General features: G+C 41.9%; 1 protein-coding gene across 7 annotated transcripts in view; it reads left to right on the forward strand.

The window, feature by feature from the left end:
- GRIA3 (glutamate ionotropic receptor AMPA type subunit 3) overlaps positions 1-27031 on the forward strand; it is a 145675-nt gene that overhangs the window by 83985 nt on the left and 34659 nt on the right. For 6 of the 7 annotated variants that reach the window (XR_005259876.1, XR_005259874.1, XR_005259875.1 and 3 more), the window contains exons 7-12: positions 2579-2746; positions 5958-6062; positions 7316-7423; positions 8599-8805; positions 18371-18747; positions 25648-25846. Coding sequence is in view for 4 of the 7 variants with exons in the window: in XM_038164472.1 (XP_038020400.1) it covers positions 2579-2746; positions 5958-6062; positions 7316-7423; positions 8599-8805; positions 18371-18747; positions 25648-25846 (1164 nt within the window). In the remaining 3 variants the exon portion in view is untranslated. Of the gene's footprint in view, positions 1-2578; positions 2747-5957; positions 6063-7315; positions 7424-7779; positions 8574-8598; positions 8806-18370; positions 18748-25647; positions 25847-27031 lie in introns of those variants that run through there. The other variant, XM_038164473.1, reaches the window with a different exon arrangement.

Raw genomic sequence — 27031 nt, forward strand, 5'->3', positions numbered from 1 at the left:
AAAGGCAAGCAGAGGCCCACAAAAACCGGATTAGTGTATTGTTGCCTGTGGATTAGGACTTAGTCCTGCTCTCTAAAGCTTTCTAGCAGTGATGAAGAAGTGAAGATAAGTATCATACTAATCTTAAAAGCTCTGAAATATACAAAGTTAACCTGAGATGATTTTATTCCACTTGAAAGCAATTTACCTTGAGGAAAAATTATTCTCCCTCCTTAAAAAAGAATCTTAAGTATATGGTAGAAACACAAAGATTGCATTACCTTTCCACAAATGTACAGCTCATTATAGAAATGTGCACAGTATTTGTCAATCAGACAAAAAGCATACTTAAGAATTGATGTACAATATTTTTGATTAGGAAACAAAATTGCCTAGAGATTAAAGTCCTGATGTTTAATTTATTCTGTATTTTATCAGCCTTTCCCTTCTTCCTCTCTTTTTTTCTCTTTGCATGCTCATGCATTTATAAGTAGAATTCAAATAAAGTAGAAAATTAGATAGCTCTCTTGGCATGACTTGGAAGGGACTGCATTAAGGTTACTGACAATTGACGCAGTCTGCTGAAAAAATTATCAATGTGTAAGTTTTATGTAGTGCTAGATTGGACAGCTGTTACAAGACATTTTTTTTAATACAGGAACAAATACATTAAAATTACGGTCCAGTTCTGTATTATTGTGTGGACTGTGATGTATGTAACCTTTGTTAACTTTCTAAAAGGGGAGAGAGTGATTATTGCAAAGCATCACAGGGAGAGGTAAAGGTGGGCAGGATCAGAACAGTGCCTGTGCTGTACAGTCAGAGCAGGAGCCACCACCCACTCCCAGTAAGTTGATAAGCTGCTGTCATTTAAAGCTCAGTGAAATGTCTACTCTATAACCTTCATAGTCCTACCTTTGCACTCTTTTTTATGACACAGTTCTCTTGATCTGCACATGCAGACACGCCTTGTTCTGTGCAGAGTTCCTGTGACTTGGTATCAAACTGAAGAACTTGCAGTAAGATAATACTCAGTTTTAAGAATAGCAGAACCTCCAATTCTGCTATCCTGCCCTACAGGATAGAATTAATTTCTGAATATAATAAATCTTGTCCACAAAGAGAGTAGCTGAATAAGCAGCTGAAACTTGGATTTCTGCCCTTCTAACACACATATGGGCAGCAGGTCTTGTGGCCTGAACGCCAGCACAAGGTTCCTTAGGAGGGAGGATCCCTATGGGAACACAGACAGCCAAAAGAAGAGCAGCTGCACCTTCCATTCTTCATTTCTTCCTTTGTTCTCTTACAAATGATGTGGAGGTATTGAGGTTCACTTACAAGAGACTTGAAATCTGCTCTTACAGACTGAGCATGTTCAATTGCTCCCAGTAGGTCCATGCTGAGAGGGCCTCCTCTACACAGACCCTGGAATTACAGGTGTGCTGTAATGCCAATGGAACCCAGGGATGTCATATACAAAGCCCAGGTCACTCTAGGAGGGAAGAACATTCAAACAACAGATACATGTGGAAAAATACCAAAAAAAACCCCTCTTTGATGACATTTTGTAGGTGATACTACATTTATAGCATTGGGGGGGTGTCACCAGATAGTGCAATGAGCAGTGTATGAAGTTGACAGCATCAGGAACACATGAGTTGTCTGGGGATTTTGTTCCAGAGCTGCTGCTCTGAGTAGCTTACCACCCTCTGCAGATTTATCATGGAGTAAAGGAAGGCAGATGGTGAATTACCAAGGTGATGTAATGCCTAAAGTGTATTTTGTGATTACTTGCTTGTATAGCTGTTTTCTAAGAAAAGTAATCTTATCTATTCCTTGCCACAGATGCTACCTAATCAGGACTGGGATCCAAACAGAAATGATTTATGTTAACTTCAAGTCAAAGCTCTCTTGGCAATCTTGTTAAAAACGAAAAAAAATACCTAATGCAAAAACTCAAATATGAGCTTTCCTTTGGTATGAGTATGGTCCAGCATGGAATTGTAGACATTTGTAGTAAGCTCATCTAGATGATCAAGTTTCCAATTGAATTGAAAATTTATGCAACTGTGTACTGGTATTGTTATTTTGCTGCTATATGCTATACAGAATGAAAATATTTTTTAATTTGTTAATTGAAATATGTGGAATTGTTACAAAGCACCAGGCGAAGGACATAGAGCAAGCAAAGGGTCCTCAGTCCACAGTTGATAAGACCTCTTGGGGTCAAATTTCGTTTTCAAATTTGCAATTCATCTCTCTAGCTTTCTGGAGACAGGAACACCTCTGATTTTTTTCCAGCCCCTGTAGTGATATAAACTATTTTTAAAAAGCTTCAAATCCACTTACTGATAAAAAGAACTCCCTATATGGCAGTGTGAATTTGGCTCACTGTGTCAATTTGGGTAATTTTGTGTCCATGGAATTTTTGTTTTATGTAGCCTTGCACCGCATCTCTGAACAGTGACAGCAGATCAGTCACCAGCCCTGAACAGCAAGCATGATTCTTCTGTTCTAACAAAAATGAGGACTTGATGTGATACCTGGGGCAATTCTAAAATTGCAGTTTGTTGCTGTATTTTCTTTGTCTCAATTGCAGTACACGTCTGCGCTGACCCATGATGCAGTCCTGGTCATAGCAGAGGCTTTCCGGTACCTCCGAAGGCAACGTGTGGATGTCTCCAGGAGAGGCAGTGCTGGAGACTGCCTGGCTAACCCTGCAGTGCCATGGAGCCAAGGAATTGATATAGAAAGAGCACTGAAAATGGTAAGGGCAAAGGTAACAGCTAAGGAGCAGCAGCAGAGATTCTGTAGTGCTTGTGTCCTGCTCCAGGAGCACAGAGCTTCTGCACTCACACAAACAGCTGCAGCTCCTCAGGGGAAACAAAGTGAAACCAAAGTTAATGATGAACTTCAAGGGATGGATGAAATAGATTCAACAGAGGGAAAGATGTAGCATACTAGCTCTCAAAACTTTGGCCAAAATCCCTGTGGTACTGATGCAGCAGCTGCCTGTCTCCACCAAAGCACCTACAATCCCCCACCTCCCCTGTAACACCCCAGCTTCCCAGGAGAGTGAGCATGAGCCATTTTGCAATAAAACACATATTGTGGGTTTCTAAAGTCAGGGTGAGCCTGCAAATCTGACTAACAGAACTAGACTGGGTCTTTGGTACATGTGTTGTAATTCTTGCAGGGATAGATGTGTTTATGAACTTAAATGCATGTGTACAGTTTTGATAATTTGCCAGTAAAAATTCACCTCAGATTGGTTTGAAAAAGTGGAGAAATTGTTGCTGGTCATATTAATACTGATAGATCTCAGCACCATCCTGAACCTAGGAACAGTTTTGCCTCCAACCAATTCTGATTCCTGGCATAATTTTGCAATCAGCCAGATTACCTTCTGCAAGGCCAAATTTTTATCCTTAACACTGGTTATGGCACGGGATCCTACCTCACTTATGTGTCTAATATTGTTGATTTTTAACTCTTTTTAGTTTGCTATTTGTGTTAAAGCAAGTGACTACAGGAAAAATTGGATAATGTTTTTGTAGATACAAAAGACAAGATTGCTGCTTTTAATCTGGCTCAAGTAACTCTCAAACAAACCTGTTAGCATTGATTATATTAATGCAGACATAGAACTGGAGTGAGTGAGATCAGAATTAAGCCTGTGTTAGGTGTAAACAAATCCTAGGTCAATCTTCATACACTTAGCCTAATTACTGCTTTTTCTCAGCTACCAAATTTGGATGATTATATCAGAATATAATAATGAGTTGTGAATGGTTATAATCAGATTATATCACTCTTAAAACTGAGATAGTTCAGTCTCACATAAAAAGAGCCAGAGCTCTTTATTATGACATTTTTTCACCTCCTAACATATGCCCTAACTGCATATTCATTAGTGTAACATTGCACACTTTTGAAGAGAAATAACTAAATTCAATCTTCACAATAGTTAAGGAATTTGTACTGTACTGATATTGAGGTATTCATGTCAATAGAGAAAACCAACACTGCAATAGGACACTCCCTTATGTAGGAGAACTTACTAAAAAAACATATTAAAAGATATAAAAAGTCATGATTGGCAAAAATGCAGAAGATTGACTTTTAGCTAATTGCCTTGAATTTTTTTACCTATTCAGAATTATGTACACAAGATTTCCATACACCTCCAACAAGAGCTACCCAAGATCATTCCACAGGGCCTTCCAGTACCTGCCCTGTCCATCACCTTCTCCCCTTCTATGCAGATAATGATCTTGAATCTTTGCTCAGGGGAAAAAAAAAAATTATTTAATTACTTTTCCTCTCCACTCTTGCATCAACTCAGATAAGAATGCTTTTTCCAACTATAAGAATGCTTTTTCCAATATATCCTTGAAATATATATTCTGTGCCAGCAGAAGGTCCAGTGCCTCACTATAGTCATCCTGCTGGCAAGATAGATAGGCATTACTTGAAACTTGTTCCCAACAGCCTTGAAAACTGGGCATATCTTTGTTTCTGAAGCTGGTTCTAGTACATCTGGTCAGTGGCAGTTTACCTGGACAGATCTGGACTCTTATAAATAGTCACTCTGCAATTGCCTCCACACGCTGCCACCAAAAGTGTTTGAGTCCTGGCAAGCCTTCCTGCCTCAGTGCAGCCAGGTGTTGCAAAGTGCTGAGCTTTCCCACCAAAGAGAAATAAATTAAATTTGAAGCCAAAAGATGTCCAGTGCAGGAAGCTCATGTCTCAATGGGCATCAGGATGGAGCCAGTGGAACAAGCTCTGTGAGACACCCAGTCACTGCTGTGCTAAGAAGGCAGACAGCTTCCAGTAAATGCCAGAGACAAGCACAGCAACTCACATCTGGATGCATCTTATGTGTCAACTACCCTACAAATACATTTGCTCAGTCCACAGTTGATAAGACCTCCTGGGGTCAAATTTGGTTTTCAAATTTGCAATTCATCTCTCTAGCTTCCTGGAGACAGGAACACCTCCAATTTTTTCCTGCGCCTGTAGTGATATAAACTATTTTTTAAAAGCTTAAAATCCACTTACTGATAAAAAGAAACTCCCTATATGGCAGTGTGAATTTGGCCCATTGGATAATTTTTTGTCCCTGGAATTTTTGTTTTACATGGCCTTGCACCGCATCTCTGAACAGCGATCAGCAGATCAGTCACCAGCCCTGAAGAGTTTGCCTTTGACTAGTCTAGCACCTCTTCCTGTAACTTCTACAGTTTTTGCTAAATATTAAAGCTAATTTTCCCCTACTGAAGTTTGAGACTGTTACCTTTTCTGCCTGAGATGACAGCTTGTCAGTGTTGATAAGTGATAAACGAAAATGTCTCATCCTTTCATACAGGGAAATAAGAAAGGCTTTTTTTTTGAGACAAAGTACTTTATACTTCCCCTTCAGATGATTCATGTGAGTAGGTAATGATAATGACTTACCGTCTGTACACCCATCCATCCTGACTGAGACCAAAACCCCATAAGCAGTAGAGACAATTGTCTGTGCTCATTCAGAGAAGATATTTGTTCCTTTCTCCTACACTGGGACTGATCTTAAAATAAAGCACTTCCCAGAATGAACAATGAGATGCCATTCTGGTCTGTACTGCAGATCACTCTGTGCCGTATTCTGAGGGGTTTAACTGCACTAATTGTTGCTTGTGCTTCACTGATGCTCTGTTCTGTACCAGTGAGCCCAGCGTGACCAAGCATGGCAGGATCAGTCTTTCTTACATTTAACATACCTGCAGGGCTAATTTCATTTAAATGCAGCTCACTCTGGCTCACTCTGAGTCACCAGCTGAGTGCTAACAAATATTTACAGCTGGAACTCAGAGAACGGGGACTGGGGTTGTTTTGAACAGTACAACTGGCTGTGTCAGAAGCAGTACAAGTCTCTTACATAGATAAAAAATAAAGTGAATATTCTATTGAAATACTTTTCTGTTTATTCTCTCAAGGTGCAAGTTCAAGGAATGACAGGGAACATCCAGTTTGACACCTATGGGCGGAGAACAAATTACACAATTGATGTGTATGAAATGAAAGCTGCTGGATCACGGAAGGTGAGTTTCAATATATGGACCCAGATTTCACACCATCTCAAATATTTGTTCCAACAAATCAATGAAATTCAAAAATACTAGAGATGCAGTGTAATAACAGAGTCCTGAGGAGTGCCCCCTTCATGCTGTCTTCCCTGTCCCAGGAACCTTGTTGCATTCAGTTCCTGGACTAAATCACTCACCCTGCTTAACATCTTCACTGGTTTCCCTGTCAACTTCAAACACAACTTTTCCCCTTAAAGCCCTCCTGGGGCTTTTTCACTGCCAAGCATAATACCTTCTGCCATGTCCTGTGCTTAGTCCTCTCTTCTAAATTCCTCTCCATCTTTCCCTCCCTCTCCATATTGGGCTTTAGAGCCACAGTGAAGCTGGAACCTTATATTATTATAATTTCATAATAATTCTCTTGTCTCCTAAATAAAGGATAGTTCCTAAGTGGGGTAGTTGCCTAGATAGGTGTTACAAAAGAAGTTTAAGGCAGATGTTTAAAACCATTAGGTAGACAGGGTCACAAAAGTACTGAGAGAAGAATGTGTGTAGGTGAATCTCTTAAATCCCCTGATTTCACCTGGACATAGGTTCTTAACCTGCTTGATCACCACGGAGACTCCTTTAACAATTCTGCACATTTGATAACCAAGTACCTCTAAACATGGCCCAGCCACTCAGGGGTGTGCAGAGAACAGTGTTACTTCTGTGCTGTGCAGAAATACAAAAGCTGTTGTGATGCCCAGTGATGCAGCCAAGGGTCAGCTCCAGGCAGCTGATAAAGTGGCCTCGTGCTCTCAGAGGGTTTTGTGTCCCACACTGGAGATAATGCAGCTGTGCCTGCATTGCCAAGGATGTCTGTGCATCTAAAGCCAGCTCAGATGTGCAGGGGCTGTCTTGGATAAAAATCACAAATTCAGAGAACTTTACTCAGAATGCTGTGCAGTTTCTTTTCTTGTCTGTAGTATGTTCTTATGCTGTGGGTACATGGGAATTTATTCCACAGGCACCATACTGATGTGAATTGAGGTAGGGAAAATTTAATATGTATTTTTCACTTAGATTTGGCTTGTGCTGAATTGCTCTTGGGCTTGAGAGCATTGTTTCTTCAAGGAAATGGATGTAAAGCTAATGTAGCCCCTTAATGACAAAAACAGTGAATGAGAAATGTTACAAAACCTTAGGTTTTGACAGTTGCTTTTACAAGTTAGGTGCCAGAGTCCTTGTAAAGGTATGTAATGAGGTAACAATCTCCATTTTTATAGGCTGGTTATTGGAATGAATATGAAAGATATGTGCCAGCATTAGATCAGCTGCCCTCTAATGACACTTCATCTGTGGAGAACAGAACTATAGTAGTCACTACCATCTTGGTAAGTTTTATGTTCGTAGTGTGTTTGTGTTTAGGAAACAAGGCACGTGACTCCTGAGGTGTGTTAGACACCTTCTCAGGAGGCAGATGCTGAATACTGTGTGAATTCAAGTGACTGGAAAGTTCAGGATCTTCCAGAGATGTTCTGAGGGCTTGACCCTGCTAACTTATGTGTGTATCAGTAAGTCTGCTCACAGGAGGAGCTCACTGAGCTCACCATTGTGCTTTGCTGCTTCCCAGACACTTGAACTCAATTAAGTGCCTCATGTAAGTGAAGTTATTATGCATGCCTGTAAATGAGCACAGAGATTGATTTGCCTTTGTGCTGTAGAGTCAAATCTTGCACCCCTCACTCAGGTTCAGCTCCTGTAAACTCAACCCCTGTGGACTGAGTAAGGGTGGCCCAATGAAGCCTGTAGAGAACTGGAACTGCTCTAGCACTGGGTGAAAAGCAGCCTTTTCCTGTGCAATTCCAAAGGAGCAAAGCTCTTCCTGTGTGTCACGAGCAGCAGCACCTGTGTCAGTCCCAACACCTCTACAGATCTGCTCTGTACAGCATTCATTGGGACTTTTGTGCTTTTTACAGTTCTACTAAGCATGAGTTAATTTTATGCTGTTTCTTGAAGCATTGTATTTTATACTCCTATGAGTATTTAGTGAGATATAATCAGCATTTCTACTAGAATTTTCCAAGAAGGCTAAGGGAATTCAGTGACAAAAAATGCTGCTGAGGATTTCAACCTAGCTTCCCTTAGGCTTCTTTGAAAATATCTCCATCAGAGCCCCATTCTTGGCCACTGGGGCCTTAGGAAATTGTGGTGATGGTACAGGTGTTGGATATGTCAGTCTTCAAACAATAAATTTGAATTGTTGCTACAATGATGCTACTTGACTGTCTAATCAGGCCTAATTCTGCAAACAGATGTGTAACTTTGTTAAAAATCCCGTTGTCTTCAGTGGCTCCTTACTAGGATTACAGTCCAACAGTATGTGTGGCTGTAGGATCAGCCAAGGAGTTTTATGCTGCAGAAGTCTGTCTTTCTAATTTCTGTACCAAAGCAGGAAATATTGTAAATATTTGCCAGTAATATAAAGGATAATAACATCTCTCATTTTGTGTGGTTTACAGCTGTATTTTACATTCATAGACTTTTGATCTTTACTTTTGTTTCAAAGGAATCACCATATGTAATGTATAAGAAAAACCATGAACAACTAGAAGGGAATGAGAGATATGAAGGATATTGTGTAGACTTAGCTTCTGAAATAGCAAAACATGTTGGAATAAAATACAAACTGTCAATTGTTGGAGATGGGAAATATGGAGCTAGGGACCCTGAGACTAAGATATGGAATGGCATGGTGGGTGAACTGGTCTATGGGGTAAGTTTCTCTTAACCTTTATTTTAATGTTCTTTATTAAAAAAATATGCTCAAAGTTAATAAACTGCAAAATAAAGATCATCTGTTTGAATACTACCTTTAAAATTCTAGATATTTCTTTGTATTGCCATTTTTATAGTCTACTTTTCTAATTGTTTCATTGCAGGAAAGTGTCATTTTTTTACTGCTGTTCTCGAAATCAGTGTCCACAAAATGTTGAGAAGTACCATCGGGCAAACTTCAAATTCTTGTTCATAGCAAAATTTCCAGTTTGCTCTTTATATGCTTCTTCTTCATTTGCCAGATCTCCTTTTTCTGTATCAGTCTCTGATGTGCTGGGGAGGTGTCCCTCTCATTAAAGGTCTGATCTGGGATGCTGAGCCTTGCTGGGTCACTGATCTTGGTTTGTGTTTGACCAGACCCATTTAATTCCATGGTTACTTTTCAGGAGAAGAAACAATGCAGGTGTGAAATCACCACGTTTTTTTCTCTTTTTTCTCTTTAAACCCTGGATTTGGCTTCAAAAATCAAGTGTAAGACAAAAAAAAAAAAAAAAAAAAAAAAGCTAATTCACTGCATTCTTCTTTATATTTCTATATTGGGTGTACATCACTTTGTTTAGTAAGAACAAAACCAGTCCGGAACTGCCATTTTAGAGCCTTCTTTGAAAATGAGAATTTTGGAATACTGTTAAACAGATGGAAGGGGGAGAAAATTGGCTTTGCAGAAAAGACTTCTCAAGCTGATATTTCATCTTTTTTTTCCCTCAAATGCTAATGAGATGATTTGTGATTCCGCCCAAATCTTTTTTGCAGTTTATTTTTAACAAGCTTCCCTTTATTAAAAATATCTGAGCAGAAGTGCATATTTCAATGGCATCCTTTTGTTCTGTGGCTGAGTGTAATTTCTAAAAGTCACCTCAAAATTTCCTTGGGATAATGCATCATCATTCTTGCAAAATGTTTGGTGAGATGATTCTTTTCCAATGAATCAGTCTTTTTTTAAGTAATTGCTAGATTTTCACAAATTTTCTTACTCTGGAGGAGTCAGTCCTGATTCCTTGTTATATAATTGGTAGCCTGTTCAACTTGAAAATGTTTTTTAGAAATAACAATGTTTTTGATGTACTGTACTGTGGCAGGGAGGGAAATCTACTGATTACAGAAAGTGAACAGGGTTCTGGACCCTTGGATTACTTCTTTGCTTCCCTGTTGCTTTGAGGTTTGCCATTATGCAAATCTTCTGAACTCCACATGCCTCAGTTGTGCAATTTGGGAAACTGAAGTTCGCTCTCTTAGAGAACACAAGTCCATGGAGAACCTCTGAAGCAAAGGTTTAGTTTAGTTCCAAGCAAATTACATTGCACTGGAAATCTATACCCTCAGTTGCTCTGTGTGTGGTTCAAGAAATACCAAGAGTATCAACTGTAATTGGGTCCTTTTGATGTACTTGCAAGTGACAAGCAATGAAACTTGTTCATTCACTTATAAAATAACCATACCATGTGGAAAAAGCATGGCAAAAGAGAACCTGGAATTGCTGCTAACAGTCAGAGCACAGGGGCTGTGTACACCAGGGGAGGAAAGGTGAGATGTGGGCCACAGCTTTTGTGTCTTGAGCCCAGGAAGATTAGTCTGTGCAGCTGCTGTACAAGATCCACCTGCATGAAGGGCCTCAAAGATGCTCTGAGGGCTGGAGCACCTGTCCTGTGAGGAAAGGTTGAGAGAGTTGAGACTCTTCAGCCTGATCAAGTGAAGGCTCCAAAGAGAGCTTAGAGCACCTTCCAATACCTAAAGGGGCTCTAAGATAAATGGAGGGGGAGGTTTTAGAGGGTCATGTAGTGATAAGGCAAGGAGGGATGAATGGCTTTAAACTGAAAGAAGGCAGATTCTGGTTAGATATTAGGAAGAAATTCTTCATTGTGAGGGTGCTGAGGACCTGGCCCAAGTTGCCCATAGAGGCAGTGGATGCCCCATCCCTGGAAATATTGAAGGTCAGGCTGGGCAGGACTCTTAACACCCTGGTCTAGTGGAAGATGTCCCTGCTTATTGCAGGGAGGTTTAACTAGATGATCTTGGAATGTCCTTTCCAACCCAAACCAATGTGTGATAAGCAGGTTGGCTGCAGCTGCCTTTTCCACAGCCTCTTGGGACCAGCCTAACTCAAGAGGGCTCTGCCTCCTTAGCATCAAACTTAGCCTTAATCATACTTGTGACCTTTCCACACCAGCAAAACCAGCCCTGCAGGCACCACAGACCATTCCTTAAAACCCCAAAATCACCCACCATTCTCCTTTTCCCCTGCAAAAAGGTCAGTTCCTTTGTATTCTGAGCACAGTTTTCATCTGTGTTTTCTCGTTAATGAAAAATTGAGGAATGTTTCCCTCCCTGACCCCCAACAGTTCCTGTACTCATGCTGTGAGCTCTGTTCCTGAAGCCTCTCCACTGCAATGCTCAATTATTCAAAGGTCAGATGTGTCCCGTGAGGTTTGAGTGCAGACCCAAGTTAATGCTTCCATCCCTGTGCTGCTGAGCCAGCTCCCCAGACTGCCCAGCTGAACTGAGCTTGCAAGCTGCATGGAAATCCACCTGGCTTTCTGGAAGCAGGGAAAACAGCCCCTGAACTCTGAGTACAAACCTCACCAGCCCTTCAGACCTTTTCCCAGCTCTATTTGCAAACATTGTGAAATACCCTTGGCCTCTTTCTCCATCCGTTGAGAGAGGGCTGTGTACCACACTCACAAGGATGTGCACCAAGCCCTTTGAAGATCAGAAGTACTCTAGAAGTGCTAATTATTTGGAGCAAGTGCCTCATTTACGTGCAAACCTTCCTTTATCTCTCACGGGCTTAAAACTCTATTAGGGAACTAAAACTATGTTAACGTAATGCCCCTGTGAATCTTGTCAGCAAAATTACTCAAATTTGGCTCCTCTGGATTCCATTTTGGGAAGACAAGAGGCAGATTAGATTTTAAGTACCTTTGTTAGCATCTATGGAAGATAGACTTGGTAGGATGAAAGGAGCCTGATTGGTTTTGGTACCAGTTATCCTGCAGCTCAGCTGAGCTGTGGCAGAAACACAATCCTTTAGATTGCATTTGTCTCAAGTGATAAGCAGTGACTAGTCATTTGTCAAACACTGCATATTCCTGACCCAGCAGCCTCCTTGCCACCACCTGGCACTGCTGGGGCATCTCAGCTGGTTTTTTTGAATACTGAACCCTTTTTTTGCATAGCCCCATGCATGCAACTCTTTTTTAAAATTGCTCTTAGCGCCATGACAGGAAATGAGTGGCTTGTCATTTTAATGTTACAACCCTAATTAACTGCATTTAATGTTTGGGTTGTGCCAGTTCATTGTTATTATTGCTCTCCATTCCTGGGGAATGCAGCACGGAGTCAGGGGAGAAAGGGCAGCCTCCAGACACTGCATTGGAGGGGAGGGCCCCAGTCTGCACTGAGCTGTACCCAAAGCACCAGGGGTGCTGTGTCACCGTGCTGCATGCCTGGAGGGTGGCACAGCCCTGGCTCCAGGGAAGGGCTCACTGGAGGTCAGCATTAGCTGGGCTGACTGGAGCAGTCCCTAGAGTTACCCATTGACATTTACACACTCAAATGCTTCCCATTAGAAATTCTCCCTCCCCTGTCTCATATCGCATCAGGTCTGGTTGGAGGGCATAAAAGTCTGCTGTACTGTAGGGTCCCTGAAGTCAAGGACAATCTCAGCTGTGCCCCTTGGGCCTTGTGGCTTTGCAAGGGGCTATGCCCATGCACTTGCTTCCAGAGGGATGGCAGCCCTGGAGGCAGGGAATTCTGCCTGAGCAGATATTCCCAACCTCCTTTGCTTCAGGCAGGAGAGCCCAGCAGGCTTGTTGAAGGGGGAATAACAAAGCTTTGTGGTTTGTTAGCAATTTTTAAATGTTAGTGATAGTAGTAGTAATGACAATTTTAATACTAATTAATAATAATAATGAAATTTGGTATAAAAATAAATTTATTTAATCTTTCATAAATCAAAAAGTGTCAGTTCAAGCTGAAATAAAAACCCTTAATTTTGCTCTTTCACTCCAATGTTGCAAAATAAAACTCTCCATTCTACCAGATACCCATTCAAGCACTGTCATTTTTTTAAACTAAGAGAAATTTCCAAAGAATAGTGGAAATTTTCAACAGAATAAAAATAGAAAATAGGTAAAGCTTTTTTTCCTGGACATTTTGGATGGGAAGTAGCTAAATCAGTCTTAGTCCAGGAGACTGAATTGCTATTTAAATCTAACCAGCAGAGCAATTCAGCAAGGCAAGTGCTGTCCTGCAGTGACCCAGGGGCTGAGGACGTGCCCTTGGCTGGGGCTGAGGAGCAGCAGCAGCTCCCTCGGCCCCCGTGCTCGGGGCTTTGTACCCACCAGCTGCTGAGCACTAGACAGTCGTCTTTTCTCTTCTTTGGGGTCAGCCTCTTTCTGTAGGCTTTTATTTCTTCTTCCCCTTTTAAAGCAGGCTGCTGTTCTTCCTTCCCCGTTCAGCCAGGGGAAGCCATCCCTCCCTGGGCCTGATGCTTTTCACAGCGCTGGGGCTAATTGACAGTAGTTTTAACACAGATCTTAATTGTAACTACAAATGCTTTGGGAGTGAAAAGAGCAGCCAGACCTTACAGCCTTTAAAACTCTGCTCAGGTTGAAACAAGCCTTTACAAAAACCTCTCAATATGTAAAATAGCACAAAGGAATGAGGCAGGGATGTAAGGGACAGGCAGTCCCCGGAACACAGCAGCCACCACCGACACATCTCCCTGCCTTGAGCAGACTGACCCGCCCCGTGTGGGACTGGCCTCTGGCTCTACCAGCAGCGTGCAGAACTACTAAAGATGGCACATACAGCCTTTGAATCATAGCAGAGAGGCAGACTAATTTGATCCCTACTTTTCCTTAAATCTCCCACATGCTCTTAGTGTATGGCAGAGCCTGACTGTGCCAAGAGTGGGTGAGGCTTGTCCTTTGCACCTCACTCCTGGTTTCTGTCGGGGGAAAGCCCAGGTACAGGTCCCCAAAGGCAGCTGTGTGATGCTGCTGCCCTGCAGTTCAGACAGACCCTTGCCCTGTACACAAGGACAGATGTGGGGTCCCTGGCCAGGCTGAGCTGTGGTGGGGGACAAGACCACAGCCCTGGCACAGAGCCATGCTGCCGTGGTCCTGGGCTTTGGCTGACCCGAGTCCAAGCAGGGCAGAGGAAGCACACGTATGTCCACAGCCCCAAAAGCAGGTGTACCCTTTATGTCTCCATCTATGAATGGCAGGAGTGTGTCAGAATGAGCTGTGAGCATCCACAGAAATCACAAATGGGCTTAACTTTGACAAACTGTGGCAGACGGGGCCATTTTAACACCTTAATGCCTTTTTACACTGCTCAGCTAGGGCACATTAAGACTTCAATGCAGCATGTTGCTGGTCAGGTATGACCTGTTGGCTTTAAATAAGTGTGAGCTAATGTGTCAAAAGCACATTGCCCCCATGACCTGGCCTCTCAACACACCCTGAATATCCTTGGGGATATTGGACTGCCTTTACAAAGGTAGCTCTTACGTGCTGATACCCCAGGTGATGTCTTGTTCTGTCTGACGCTCTTTTCTGGTACCTGGAAATCTCTGACTGCACTGAGAAGTGTTAAAACATGCTCTGAGACAGTCACCACTGCAGCACAGTCTCTTCAGGTGCCCCTGTGTACCTGCATTCAGCACTTTTGGGGTGTGCAGAGGTTTGGTTTCCAGTGGAAGTCGGTCAGTGTCCTTCTGCTACAGTCTGCACAGAGCTGGGGTGCTCCCTGGCTTCCCATCCCACAAAGTGACTGCGGTCCAGACCCACTTGAAAAGTGATCCTTGAGCAAAGGAGGTGTTCAGTTGTGCAAGCAGGAGTGACCCAGAGCCTGTGCAGGCAGGAGCACAGCCCAGATCTCTCTGTCTCTAGTGCACAGCTTTGAATTTGGGAGAGTCATCAGTAGGTCTGTAAGCAGAAGAATCCCATTCCTCCTTTTGGATTACAGAGGTGGAACATCTTATCATTTTTCATTCTCCATGTAGAAGGATATTTCCATTTGCTATTTTTTTTCTCCCTCCCCATAAGAGTCTAGAGGTTTGCAGCTCCCTGGGGTCATCTTTGAGCAGAGTGGGCAGCGCCTCTGTGCTGCCTGTCCTCTCTAAATCCATCCCTCCCACACTAGTAGGCAAAGACAGAACAAGCCTCAGAGGAATCCATGACATTTCTCGCCCGGCTCAAATGCAGTGAAGATGATGTTTGAAACACCATTAGTCATGAGTGATTAGCAAAGCTCCGTTGTTGAGGTTCTTAAACCCCTCTCCAGTTCTGTACGAAGAAGGGCATGTTTGTGGTTGTGGTTTTTTTAATCGAGCTCAATTTGTATGGGTTCTGCTTATCTGCAGCCATAACAGGGAGGGAAATTCTCAACAGTGCTGCAGTTATTAATGATCCTTTAGGGTGCTTAGAGCTCTCCATAAGCTCTCCATTTCAAATACTGTATCTCTAAATAAATAAGCAAAGAGAGAATGGTTTTTTTACCTCCCTAGTGCAGCTAATATTCAGGGAAGTAGTGAGCAGCCAGGGTGTTGGTTTGTAGCTGGTCCACTCTGAGTTCCCTGGTTTCCCAAGACCCTGTGTGGTCATGCTTGTTCCCTCTGTAGAAACCATTTGTTCACTAAAGGATGAGGGTGGGTTTTGGTGTTTCCAGTACAGTGAATGCCTTTGGTAGGGATGGTAGGAAAGCAGGAAGACTGAGATGTATCAGAAAATTAGTATTTGTATCCCATTTAATATTTTAAGGCAGTTTTAAATTATTTAGAAAGAAATCTGTCCTGTATGATATGAACATGGTAACAATCAGGGCTTTAACAAGTGATTTGTCTGTGCTTCAGCATCAGCTTCATCCCCCCACAGGAACATCCTGCATGAACTCAGCTGGGCATGAAGGAGATACAGGCCTTATTGCACGCTGCATCAGCACTCAGGAAGAGTTCTGCCATGTCTACTTTAGCAATTAAATTACTTTGGGAGAATTAAAATTCTCCAAGTCCATGAAAATGCTCCAGAAACTAAATGCTCTTACAGCTGAAGCACCTATCCCTCCCTTGATGGGATGTTCCAAGGCTGGCAGTCCATGTGCAGAAGTGTCTGGCAGGAAGGCATCTGCCTTCCACCTAAGCTTCACTTCACATGGAGCCATTGCTAAGTCTCTACAGTCCTGATCCATTAAGCTTGCTCTAATAAGGAATAATTTGTAAATTCCTCATTAGTTCAACAGGAAGTACAGTGGCATGGTCAAAGTGCTTTGTCTCCCAGCTTGCTGTGGACTCTGACTACATTTAAAACTGATATTCTGTGTGAATCTCACCCTGACTGCAGACATCTAGTGTTTAGCAGGAGCTCAACAAGCAGCAGCTATACGAGAAATAGATGTTTTGGGGGAATTCCTCAGTGAGCAAGTTCCACCATCTTGCAAAGATGTTACCTCACTGTACCCATATCCTCCCCTCCAGTCTCTACATTACTTAGGTGATGAACACATTCATCTGCAAAGCCAGGAAACATCCAGGCATCCAAAGGCATTTTCAGTTTTTATATTCAAGCCACGTTCAGCTAGATTTTTGCAGTAAGTGACCACAAATTAGCTGAAGTTTTCTCCTTGAGAAAAGGGCTACTCAAGGGGAAAGGCAGTGTCCCAGTACACATGACTGTCAAAAGGGACTGAGCAGGGCTGTCAGAGAGGGCACCCAGGGCCATGATTTCCAAGTGGCTTCCTCACATGCACAGGCATGGTTTTATCAGATTATTCCAAGCAGTGAACCTGTGCACGTACCTTGTAGCTGCCCATGCTGGTGTGAACTGTCGAGAGACATTCTTGGGTGGCTGGAGCAAACCTTGGGGTTGTGTGTGCAAATGGGTGCCCTGCAGAGAGAGGCAGCTGTGGGGAGGGCCAGCTCTCATCTGACAAGGCTGTCGCTGGCCTTGGTCTGCAAACCTGAGCAGTGCTCCAGGATGGCTGCACGGTGCTGCTGAGCGCCAGCAGGCACCAAGCCCATGATGCTCTGATCAGCTGTGTGAGAAGCCTTTGCCATTTCTGCTTATCAAATGTAAAACCCAAACCAATAGCTAGGAGGAGGAGCAGACCAGAATTAATGACAGTCACGTACATCACCATCAGATTTACATAAAGGCATATTCAATTATTTTATGGCACAGATTTTAATTGTATCTTATTAACATTTCCTATTAGCTTTTATTCAAACTTCCCCTTAATCAGGCTTTATTTTTCCACCAGAAAGAGATGCTTATTTACTAGTGGGGAAAAAATCTGATTTAAAAGGTGCACAGTGGTTTAGGTACTGATAAGTCAAGGTTTCCCTAAGAACCATTTTTTCTTTCTGAAATTCTTAATTACCAATTAAAGACCTTCTTTAAAAATATCAATAATATGAATATTTAGAGTGTTTAAAATAGCGTATTTAGGTACGTAGGCTCTCATAACACTCTTCAAATGAAAAGGGCTCTTTTTTTAGCATTCCATTCCACTCTCATACAAATACACCTGCTTGAGTGCTTGGCTGGATCTAGGTTAGGGTATCTAAGTAGCACAACTTAAATCTTTGCAGCATAGAAATACAGGTACAGTTAAATATGTTGAAAATCTATTCTGGAATATTATTTTTAATCAGGAAACTAAGTAATTTGTTTTTACATGCCTGCCAACCCATGGAATCCAGCAAGGATGTGTGTATATAGATTGAAGGGAAGGGTATTTGTTCACCAGCACACAGGTGAATGATGAATGATGCAGTAGATGCAATTGTGCTTCCAGGTGACACAGCCCCAGAGCACAGTCTGTTACAGGCCTGTAGAGCCAGGGTCTCTAAGACAGGAGGGCAGACATGACACTGCATTCTCCTCAGATTATCCAGGCTGTTTACTCATCAGGGATTCAGAAATCTAGTGACCACAGAAAGGGTGTGTCTGGTTCCTATCCCCCTTCTGTCCCTTACTGCAGTGGAGTTTTAAAGGAGCATACAAGTAGCAGCACCCAAGTGCAGCTGAAGTTCAGTGATGAATTACTTCTCATGGGTTCCTTTTAAAGATCTTGAACTAATCAGTAAGGCAAGAGAATTTGCTGAAAGAATGGAAAAAAGGAAATTAAAACACAGCAAACACAGAATTTGTCCAAAGTCTTCAAGACAAATGAGTGGTTACAGACCATTACTAGAAAATGACATTGTGTTGGTTGCCATCTCACTGTCCAATTTGTGTAGTGTTTATTCATCCATTTTAACTTAATAGAAATATCTGTTGCTGTCATGAGCCCCTTGCACAGATTTGATTGTAATTTTACTTGTTAATAATTTTCTGTTAATATCATGTAGTCCTTAAATTCAGCGACTGCAAAATAGTCTGCAAAGAATTTATTTCCACTCACTCTTGCAATTTATCATCTGATTCATTAGCCTGAGACTCTAGATTGTGATTCTGTTGTGTCTGACTTGTAACTAACTTGGGTTTGTTTTCCCTTTTCAGAGAGCAGATATAGCTGTTGCCCCCCTCACCATAACATTGGTACGAGAAGAAGTCATAGACTTTTCCAAACCCTTTATGAGCCTGGGCATCTCCATCATGATCAAGAAGCCTCAGAAATCTAAACCAGGCGTGTTCTCTTTCCTGGATCCTTTGGCTTATGAAATTTGGATGTGTATAGTCTTTGCTTACATTGGCGTCAGCGTAGTTCTTTTCCTAGTCAGCAGATTCAGCCCTTATGAGTGGCACTTGGAAGACAACACTGAAGAACCACGTGACCCTCAGAATCCTCCTGACCCTCCAAATGAGTTTGGAATATTTAACAGCCTTTGGTTTTCCCTGGGTGCCTTTATGCAGCAAGGATGCGATATTTCTCCAAGGTTTGTTCCATATCACTCCATCACCTTTTTGCATTTTATGGTCATTTTCTGATACCATGGTGCATATATGTTACTTTCTCAAATTTCTTTTAAATTCCAAATTTTTTATTTTGACATTTCCATTCTATATTCAGCATCCTCATCAAGCCACCATGCTTGCTAACATTTGCCTCCAGAGTAAGTAGCATTGCTTATAATGCCATTTATGCATTTCTGCCAAACTTATATTCACCATGTTGAGGCTGTAAAATGCATAGGGTTTTCTGTTTTCAGCAATGCTTGGAGGGCTACCGTGTTTTTGCTGCATATCTCATTTTACGGTCATCTCCTTGGTGCATATAACACATTATGCTTTGCAAAATAAGATTTCTTTTTAAAAGTCACATGCAACAGCACTTTAAAGCATCTCCACTCCCATCAGGACTCCTGCTAGTCTTTTTACTTTCTTTTGACCATAATTTCTCCAGTTTTGTTCTTCTTGAACCATACTTTCATCCTTCTGCTTACCACCATTTTGCACATGTTCATGTCTCCGGGTGTACTGTGCTGCTGTCCTCTGTGTGTATTGTTATTTCAGTCCAGTCTAATCTGCTGTCCCTCTGTTCATAGTCAATATGGTCTAATAAGCATTGCCAGTTTCCATAAAGATTTTTCTTATTCATGAAGATGTTCTTTCTGGATAAGGCTGCAGTAAAGTATGATTTATATTAGTACCAATTTTAACAGAGAGCACTGCTATTAACTATTGTAGAATTATATTTCTTTTTATAGATGTATTTTAAAAACCAGATTAAAATAGTGAAGCTCCCTCTAATTGAACAATGCATACCACAGATTTATTTTTTTAATAACATTTATCATGTTTCTGCATTTACACTGGTAAAATACTTTGGTGGTGTGCTTGTTATGAGCAGTAAAATTATCTAGTTTCTTAGTGATGGAGCAATAATTCTTTTTTGTATGACAATAATTTAATAACCAGTTTCCAGCCATTTTATTTATTAAAAACACCTGCTGAGACAAACAGAATGCAGTTTTCCATTTAACAAAATTGCTATTTAGAGGGAGAGAGATATCTTATCCCTAAGTACTGACGCTCAAAATGCACTTTGTTGATCACCAGGATGCCTTTTTCAACACCTGAATCATTGAAAAGGTGCCAGGTTTTCCTGGTCCATATAGCATTAGGAGTCTTGAGTTACCTCACTGAAGCAAAAGTGAGGTGAGGTGACAAAATTTCTATGAAGTTTCTTGGGGAGGATCATGATTTTGTGTGTTAGAGTGCAATAATCATCCTATAGATTTGTGTTTGTTAGTTTCCCCAGCTCCTGGTGTCTGGGTGTGCTGCTCCCTGTGCACTGACAGCTGTTGGCCTCCTCCCCCTGTTTGCACTCCCTGTTTCTGCCTTATGCCTCAAACCCGCACTGACACTTTGCCCCAGTGCTTGCTGTTCACGGGGATGAGTCGTGATAACATTTAAACTGCTGTTGACCATGTGTGTGCCCAATATAAAGGACCGGGAAATAAGCACTGGGACATCACATGGAAAGCTGCAGGCATCGCGCTGTTTCCGCTAGGGCTGGTTATTGACAGTTAAATAAAAGTGCATAGGATTTCTGGGAAGCTCTCATGTGACTCTTTGGCATGGTCAGCCATTTACCTTATATAACAAGTGGAACGCACTGGATTTTTTCAATACAACCATAATAAGTGCCTTGGAAATACCTACCAAAAAAAAATAGAGAGACAGCAGTATATCTATTTATTATATCTGTCCATCAGAAGCTATTAGCTCAGTATTAATATATGGCCCTCATTTGAAGATGTTGTCCAGTTATTTTGTTATCTTCCATGATAGCATTCCAGGCAGTTATATGCATTGTTACAGGGAAAAAAAAAAAAAAGATACATTTAATACTTCGGTTTAAATTCCAGAAACACTGTTCCTTTGACTGATGTGTTGATTTAGGTTGATTAAAATGTCAAATTTCTTTTCCATAGAAGGGACTATTCCCAAGTATTCCATTCTTAATCTGTATCTTTGTAAGGTTACACCATTCACAGTACATTGACTATATGAATGTTTCATACTATTTTATTGCCACTAAAAGGGGCTTCATTCTTCCATTGTGAGTTTTGTCTGAATAAATTTCTTATATGAGAGCGTACAGCACTCGTAGAGAGATGCCGACAAGCAGTCTGGAGAGATCACTTTTGTACTTGCTGATAAAGGCTCTTTCAGCTGCCTTTGTGTGGAACAGCTGTGACATCTAATGACTAGTTAGATCTATCCTCGGTGAGTATGCTGTGTGGATATTCCAGAGGATATATCCCTATACTCTCCTCTCTGTATTTAATAGGAGTCGTCTAAACAGAATCAGAGAGCAGCCAAAGGCTGGGGGCTAGTGCATCCCTTGATGTAATCAACATTTATTTCAGCAGTTTTGTTCTGCTATCAAAGGCTGCTTTTTTTTTTGCATAGTGAGCTAAAGCATTGAAAATTCACTTTTGAGGGATCAAAAGTAGATTATTAAACTTGCTTTTATGTAAGATGCATACAGCAAATGGAATCAGGAAAAAACACAGTCAAATTTAAAACACTGTTCTGAGCAAAAGTATCTTTGAAATCTCTATGAGAGCATGTATTTTCATTGTGCTCTTTATTCATGTAGAACAAAGAGGCTAGATTAATTAATTGCTGATGGAAAAGGACAGGGGGGTTATCAAAAACTACCTCAAGGTTGGTCATTTAGAGGGTGTATTTCTAGGTCCCTGCTTTCACAGCAGGAGATTCAAGAGACTCCTATTAAAGGCCACGGGAATGTCTTTGTGGGATTTTCACAGTAGCAATGAGAGGGTAACCTGACATTCCTGAAACTCCCACTGCCATTCCTGTGCTGGAGCATCTCAAGCCAGTGCTTCAGATGCTGTGTCTGCCCGTTATGTCCCCGAGGCCGAGGCTGGCTGGGCGTGTGAGCACAGGGCTGGGCCCAGAGCTGGGGGTACCTGCTGAGCTGTGCTCAGGGAACCCAGGGGCTCCACACTAGGACAGCTGTTCAGGGTTATTTGTCAGCACAACTACTGTCTTATATCGATCCTAAGAGCCCAATTAAAAATGGAGTAGTGTGAGAAGCTTGTTATGTATCTGTAATCTAGGAAATCAAATACCTTTTATGGCCTTGAGCAGAAACAAAATCCAAGCTATTTTCATAAATTAAGTTTTGTTTGGATGTATTATATGTATTGTTCTCCTGGAAACTGAATGTGAATTTGAATGTTTATTTTGTTTTTTCTCTTGTTACTAATTTGCTCTCATTTGACTCCATGCTTCCTTTTAAATTTCCTCTCAAGGTATGCTCTCTTCCTGTTTACTTGCTTTTGAAATCACTATTTGACTTTGTTTTGACAATTGACTTATAATCCTGTTGTTCAAGATCTGTGTTGCTCCTCTCATTTGTTAGCACTCTAATTCACTTTAAAATAATGCTATACAAATTGAGGTGATTTGGAAAACTATATTAAGCTAAAGCATTAATTGATTGTTTTTAATTACATTATTGCACATGTGGACAGGTATGGCTTGCATCAGAAACATTGCTGATATTAAAAGCTTAATTGAGTTTTCTGTAATTATTATCTGACTAATAGAAAAACATTTCTGTGGTTCACAGTACAAACCAAACATCATTCTCTGATTACCAGCCCAGTGTACCTGTACTAACCCTTTTTCTCCCTCTACACCAGCCCCTGCAGTGGGTATAAGGAGTCTTCGTTTGAGCAGATGGATGGGGGAAACTGGGGTTCTTTGGTCAAGGAGGCTGCCAGGCCATGCTTGTCCATGTTCTTGTTCTTCATCTCTCTGTCTGTCTTTCCTTCAATGTCAACTTTGTGGTTTATTTGATTTTTCTTTTGCCTCATCCTGTGACACCAAGTGACAGCTATGTCAGCCCAGACTGCTCCGTAGTAGCTGCTGTTTAATCCTTCTTTCTGTGCTCCTTGGAAGACTCTGGGAGAAACAACTCTAGTGACATCCAGTTTTCTTTGAAGTGACCTCAATTCTTCTGAGAACAGCCCTGGTCCCCATCTAGCAAGACCCCCCTCTTGCACGTAGGACCCTGGGGGAGGTGCCTTTTTCGTCAAGGGATCCCCCCCGTTCCCATCTTCTCCTGCCTCTCAGGTGGTCTTTGTCCTGTATCTGTCTGACTTGGTTCATGCAGGTTGCCAGACCTCTGGGGTGAGGTATTTTTACCTTTCTCAGTGTGTAGGATGCTGTGTGAACATGCAGCCTGGCACAAACCTTTTATTGTTGCAGCAATGGGAGCTTGAGGTTTCACTGGTTTGGAAAACGCTTATCTTCTGCACATCTCCATCCTAGCAACCCATCTGTCCTACCAACAGAAGGGGCAGCTACCAATGCAAGTAAGAGATTTCCTATGGGAAACTGTAGGGAAAATGAACACATACTGTTTTATTCCCAATGCTTCCACTGAATTTATCAGAACACCCTGATAAGTCTTTTTTTCCTCTCCCTATTTCAAGACCTACCTTAAACAAGATGGCCATGGGAACGTGGAAACTCCAGATAGAGCTTGTCCTGCAGTAGGGAAGTAGGTGTTTCATCTGCAGGACCTGCCAGCCAAACCCCTCCTCCATCTGTCTCTGAAATTGTCCACATCACTGCAGGGAGGAGAAGTTCAACTCCAGGTCTTGTCTGAAGATGGAAAGTGTGTAGTGAAGAAAGGAGCTAAAGGAGGATGAATTTCACCTGACATACCCATCTGAAAGCAATAGACTGTGGTTTTTAGTGAGGCATCTTTGTTCCCTCTGAAGTTATGAGACAGATGGACAACTTTAGATTTATCCCACACTGTAGCAAGTGAGATAAATCTCTCTCTGAGGGTGTCAGGCTCTTCTCTTTTTCTCTGCTGGCTCCAAAGGAAGCCTTATGTGACAAGTTCAGCAGGCGCTGATTTGTAGTTGGAGAAAATTGTGTCAGCCCAAGTAAGAGGGTATCAAGCTTTACCAAATAGCTAAATCCAAAACCCTACCTGTTAAGGAAGCTGGGCAAAAAAGCCTGCATTCCTCCCTGAAATCCCACGCACATGATACCTACAAGGAAAGTAGAGTAAGGTAGATAGATTCCTTGACTGAAGGCATTATTCTGTATTTATATTGCTGCAAATTCCCTCTACAGCAACTCTGTAGCCTTGTGTTAGTTAGCACAATGGCTCCACGGCCCAAGCTGGAAGTTGGAAGCCTCTTACCCTCTTGGGAGGGCATCAAGACAGGCAGGGAGGCCTCCTCCACTTGTGGGTGATGTGGTGGATGTGTGCCTATTCTGAGGAACCAGCCTTCGTCTGCTCTCTCAGTAGGAGCTGCTGCTTTAGCTCCTTGGGCAGAGGAGAGTGGAGAACAGTGGTGCTTCACCTTTCTCCATGTTCCTCTCACATATTCCAGATTGAACTCTCTGTTTTTATTGTGTTGGAGATTTTTTTCTTTGTTATGATCTTTAGTGTTGGATGGATAAGTTTTTGTTTGTTTTTTTGTTTGTTTGGTTGGTTTTTTTCTGAATAATTTAATGGCATTTTTTTAAATGGCTCAGGCAATCTCAGGCTCTGGCCAAGACTGGGCAGTTTACCAGCAAACCCCCCTGTGTGGGTGGGGTGGGGGCACATCATGAGAATTTTGGGTTTTGCCTATCTCCATCTGTTGGTAGGACAGCTTGTACCCACTGTCTGGGGATGGCACTGAGGGGCTTGAAGGAAACCAATAAACAGGTAAGAGTTTTCCATTTCTTCTCTTTGCACAAACTGAGGACTACAGCACCCAGGTTCCACAGATGTGTCTGAGATTGATCCTTCTTCCATTGGTATCAGTAGAGCTAAGGGAAAACATGAAATAGCTTTGTCTCAGCAGTTTAAATGATTCTTGGTCAACATGCTGTATTTGAAGAACAAGCAATGTACATGGCAATGAAATTCCCCACCCAGCTGAGTGATGTGCCACTGCCATCCTTCAGCCCAGATCAAATACTTTGAGGCTGATGTTCAGTTGCTGTAAAGTATCAAGAGCTATTGCTGACAAGATCCAGACCTTCTGACCATTAGGCATTTTGTAATTACGTGCTTGCTAATAGGCTTTTTCTTAAGTCCTTATGGACTCCCTTTAAAAAAACAAAAATCAAAGACTGCAACAAACACTAAACACGTGGTTTTCTCTATTTCCTTCTCTGTTGCTCTGGTGCTTATAAAGCAGGGATATGCTTGACTTGGAACAGTGCAACATGCAAATTTTAATTAACATAAAACATAAACCAGCCTCTCTTCCCACTTCAATATGCAGATTCAGTTTGTAATTCCTGCTAGGTTGTGGTGAGAGAAGGATACTGGATCATTTTTGGTACATTCTTTTGCTTGTTTACTCAGATTCCTTTTTGCAGTTTACTGTATGTTACATTTTGGGAGTGGATGCAGTAAAAGGTGAATTTATGTCCTCTAAGCTGGGCAAAGGGACATGATGCTGGCATATCCCAGCATGTCCAGCACAGGGAAGGGCTGGGCACGCAGAGACAACAAAAATCTTCTGGGAAAAGCCTTTTCCAACAAAGGATTTGTGGAAGTCAGGAGAGCTTGTTCCTCTCCTCAAATGAATTATCTTTTAATTTACTGTTATTGTTTTCACTGAAAGACTACAAAAAGAGTTGCACTAGGTAAGACCAGGTGTGCAGTGGTTTTTCACTCCTAAGGGAGGTTATCAGGAACTGGCTCACAGTCCACTTGTTCACAGATACCTGGAAGATCTGGACAAAACGGTTGTGCATGTGAATTTCTCTTCAGTGAAGAAAGAAAAAAAATCAAGGGTTGTCTTCAAAGCAATTTAATGATGTGTGTTTTTCCATAGATCTCTCTCAGGGCGAATTGTTGGAGGAGTCTGGTGGTTCTTCACTCTCATCATTATCTCTTCCTACACTGCTAATCTCGCTGCCTTCCTTACGGTGGAAAGGATGGTTTCACCCATAGAGAGTGCAGAGGACCTGGCTAAACAAACTGAAATAGCCTATGGCACTTTGGATTCAGGCTCAACCAAAGAATTCTTTAGAGTAAGTCTGTTAAATCTCCCTTAAGTGCCTAGTTTATGGGTTTCATTGTTTGATTTTACACAGATGTAATAGCCATCCTATGCTTTGTGCAATCAGGACAGACCTGAGTGCAGATTTTAATATCAAAAGGCATTTTATGAAAAATGGGTGGTTTTGCTTAACCTGAAACATCTCAAGATGGAAAACCTGACCTCTGCTGTCACGGGAAGGGTTTTATAACACCAGTTTCAGAGCCTTGATCTGAAGAGCAATAATGCAGTGGTTGGCACAATATTTAGCAGAGAAACTCTTGCAAGGAGTGATGCTCTTGACCTACTTGCTGTGCGTGCCCAGCTGGCAGCCAGTAATGCCATCCGACGTCGCTGCTCGCTTGCCAGAATGAAGGGGGATGGGAGGCCTATGTGCTGCTGATTCCTGGTGGAGCATTGATTGCTGCCATTGTTGTGTCTTCATTGCTCACCAGCATCTGGCTTTGACTGTATCTGACAGTCAGGTAAAATTTTTTTACCCCAGAACTCTGCTTGTTTTCCACCTTGGTTAGGGAGATGCAGGGTTTGCAACATTTGGGGGTAGGGGCAGGTACACACTTTTATTTAAGATCATCCTTCCTTTCTCCTCTTGCCAAGCCACAGGCTGAACTGCAGACAGTTTGGTGAGAGGCATTAGGAACTCTAAATATGATCTCAGTCCACTTTTATGTCTCTGGAAACGTCATCCTGAAAAGCTCATATTTCTTTCCAAGGGTGAACTGGAATGCTCAGGCCTTTCAGGGAGCTCTTGGTTCTCTCTCAGCAGTGCCAATCAGATGCCATTCAAACCAACTTTTTTTTTGTATAGAAGAGTGGTCAGTGCTGCAGGACTAATTACTGCCTGTCATGCATACTGGCCAAGTGCAAGCAGTAGAGAGGAGGGAGACAAAAAACCCCTTGCTGCTGTAGGCTGATGAAATACTGAGGGCTCCTTGGGGAAATACTCAGGGCTCCTTGAATTTACTTAAAATTTCAATACATGACACAGACATCTGATGTAAACCTGAAAGGGAATGCAAAGGTATTTTATGAAGCCTTTGCACTCTGCTTGTAATGTCTTTATATTAAAAGAGATACTCAGTGGTTCTTAATTGACTGTGGTAGCAGGTACTTTACAGCAGCTTCTGTTTGTTTTAAAATCATGTGAGATAAACAC

Source organism: Motacilla alba, chromosome 4A, assembly GCF_015832195.1.
Source record: "Motacilla alba alba isolate MOTALB_02 chromosome 4A, Motacilla_alba_V1.0_pri, whole genome shotgun sequence".
NCBI classification, from domain to species: domain Eukaryota; kingdom Metazoa; phylum Chordata; class Aves; order Passeriformes; family Motacillidae; genus Motacilla; species Motacilla alba.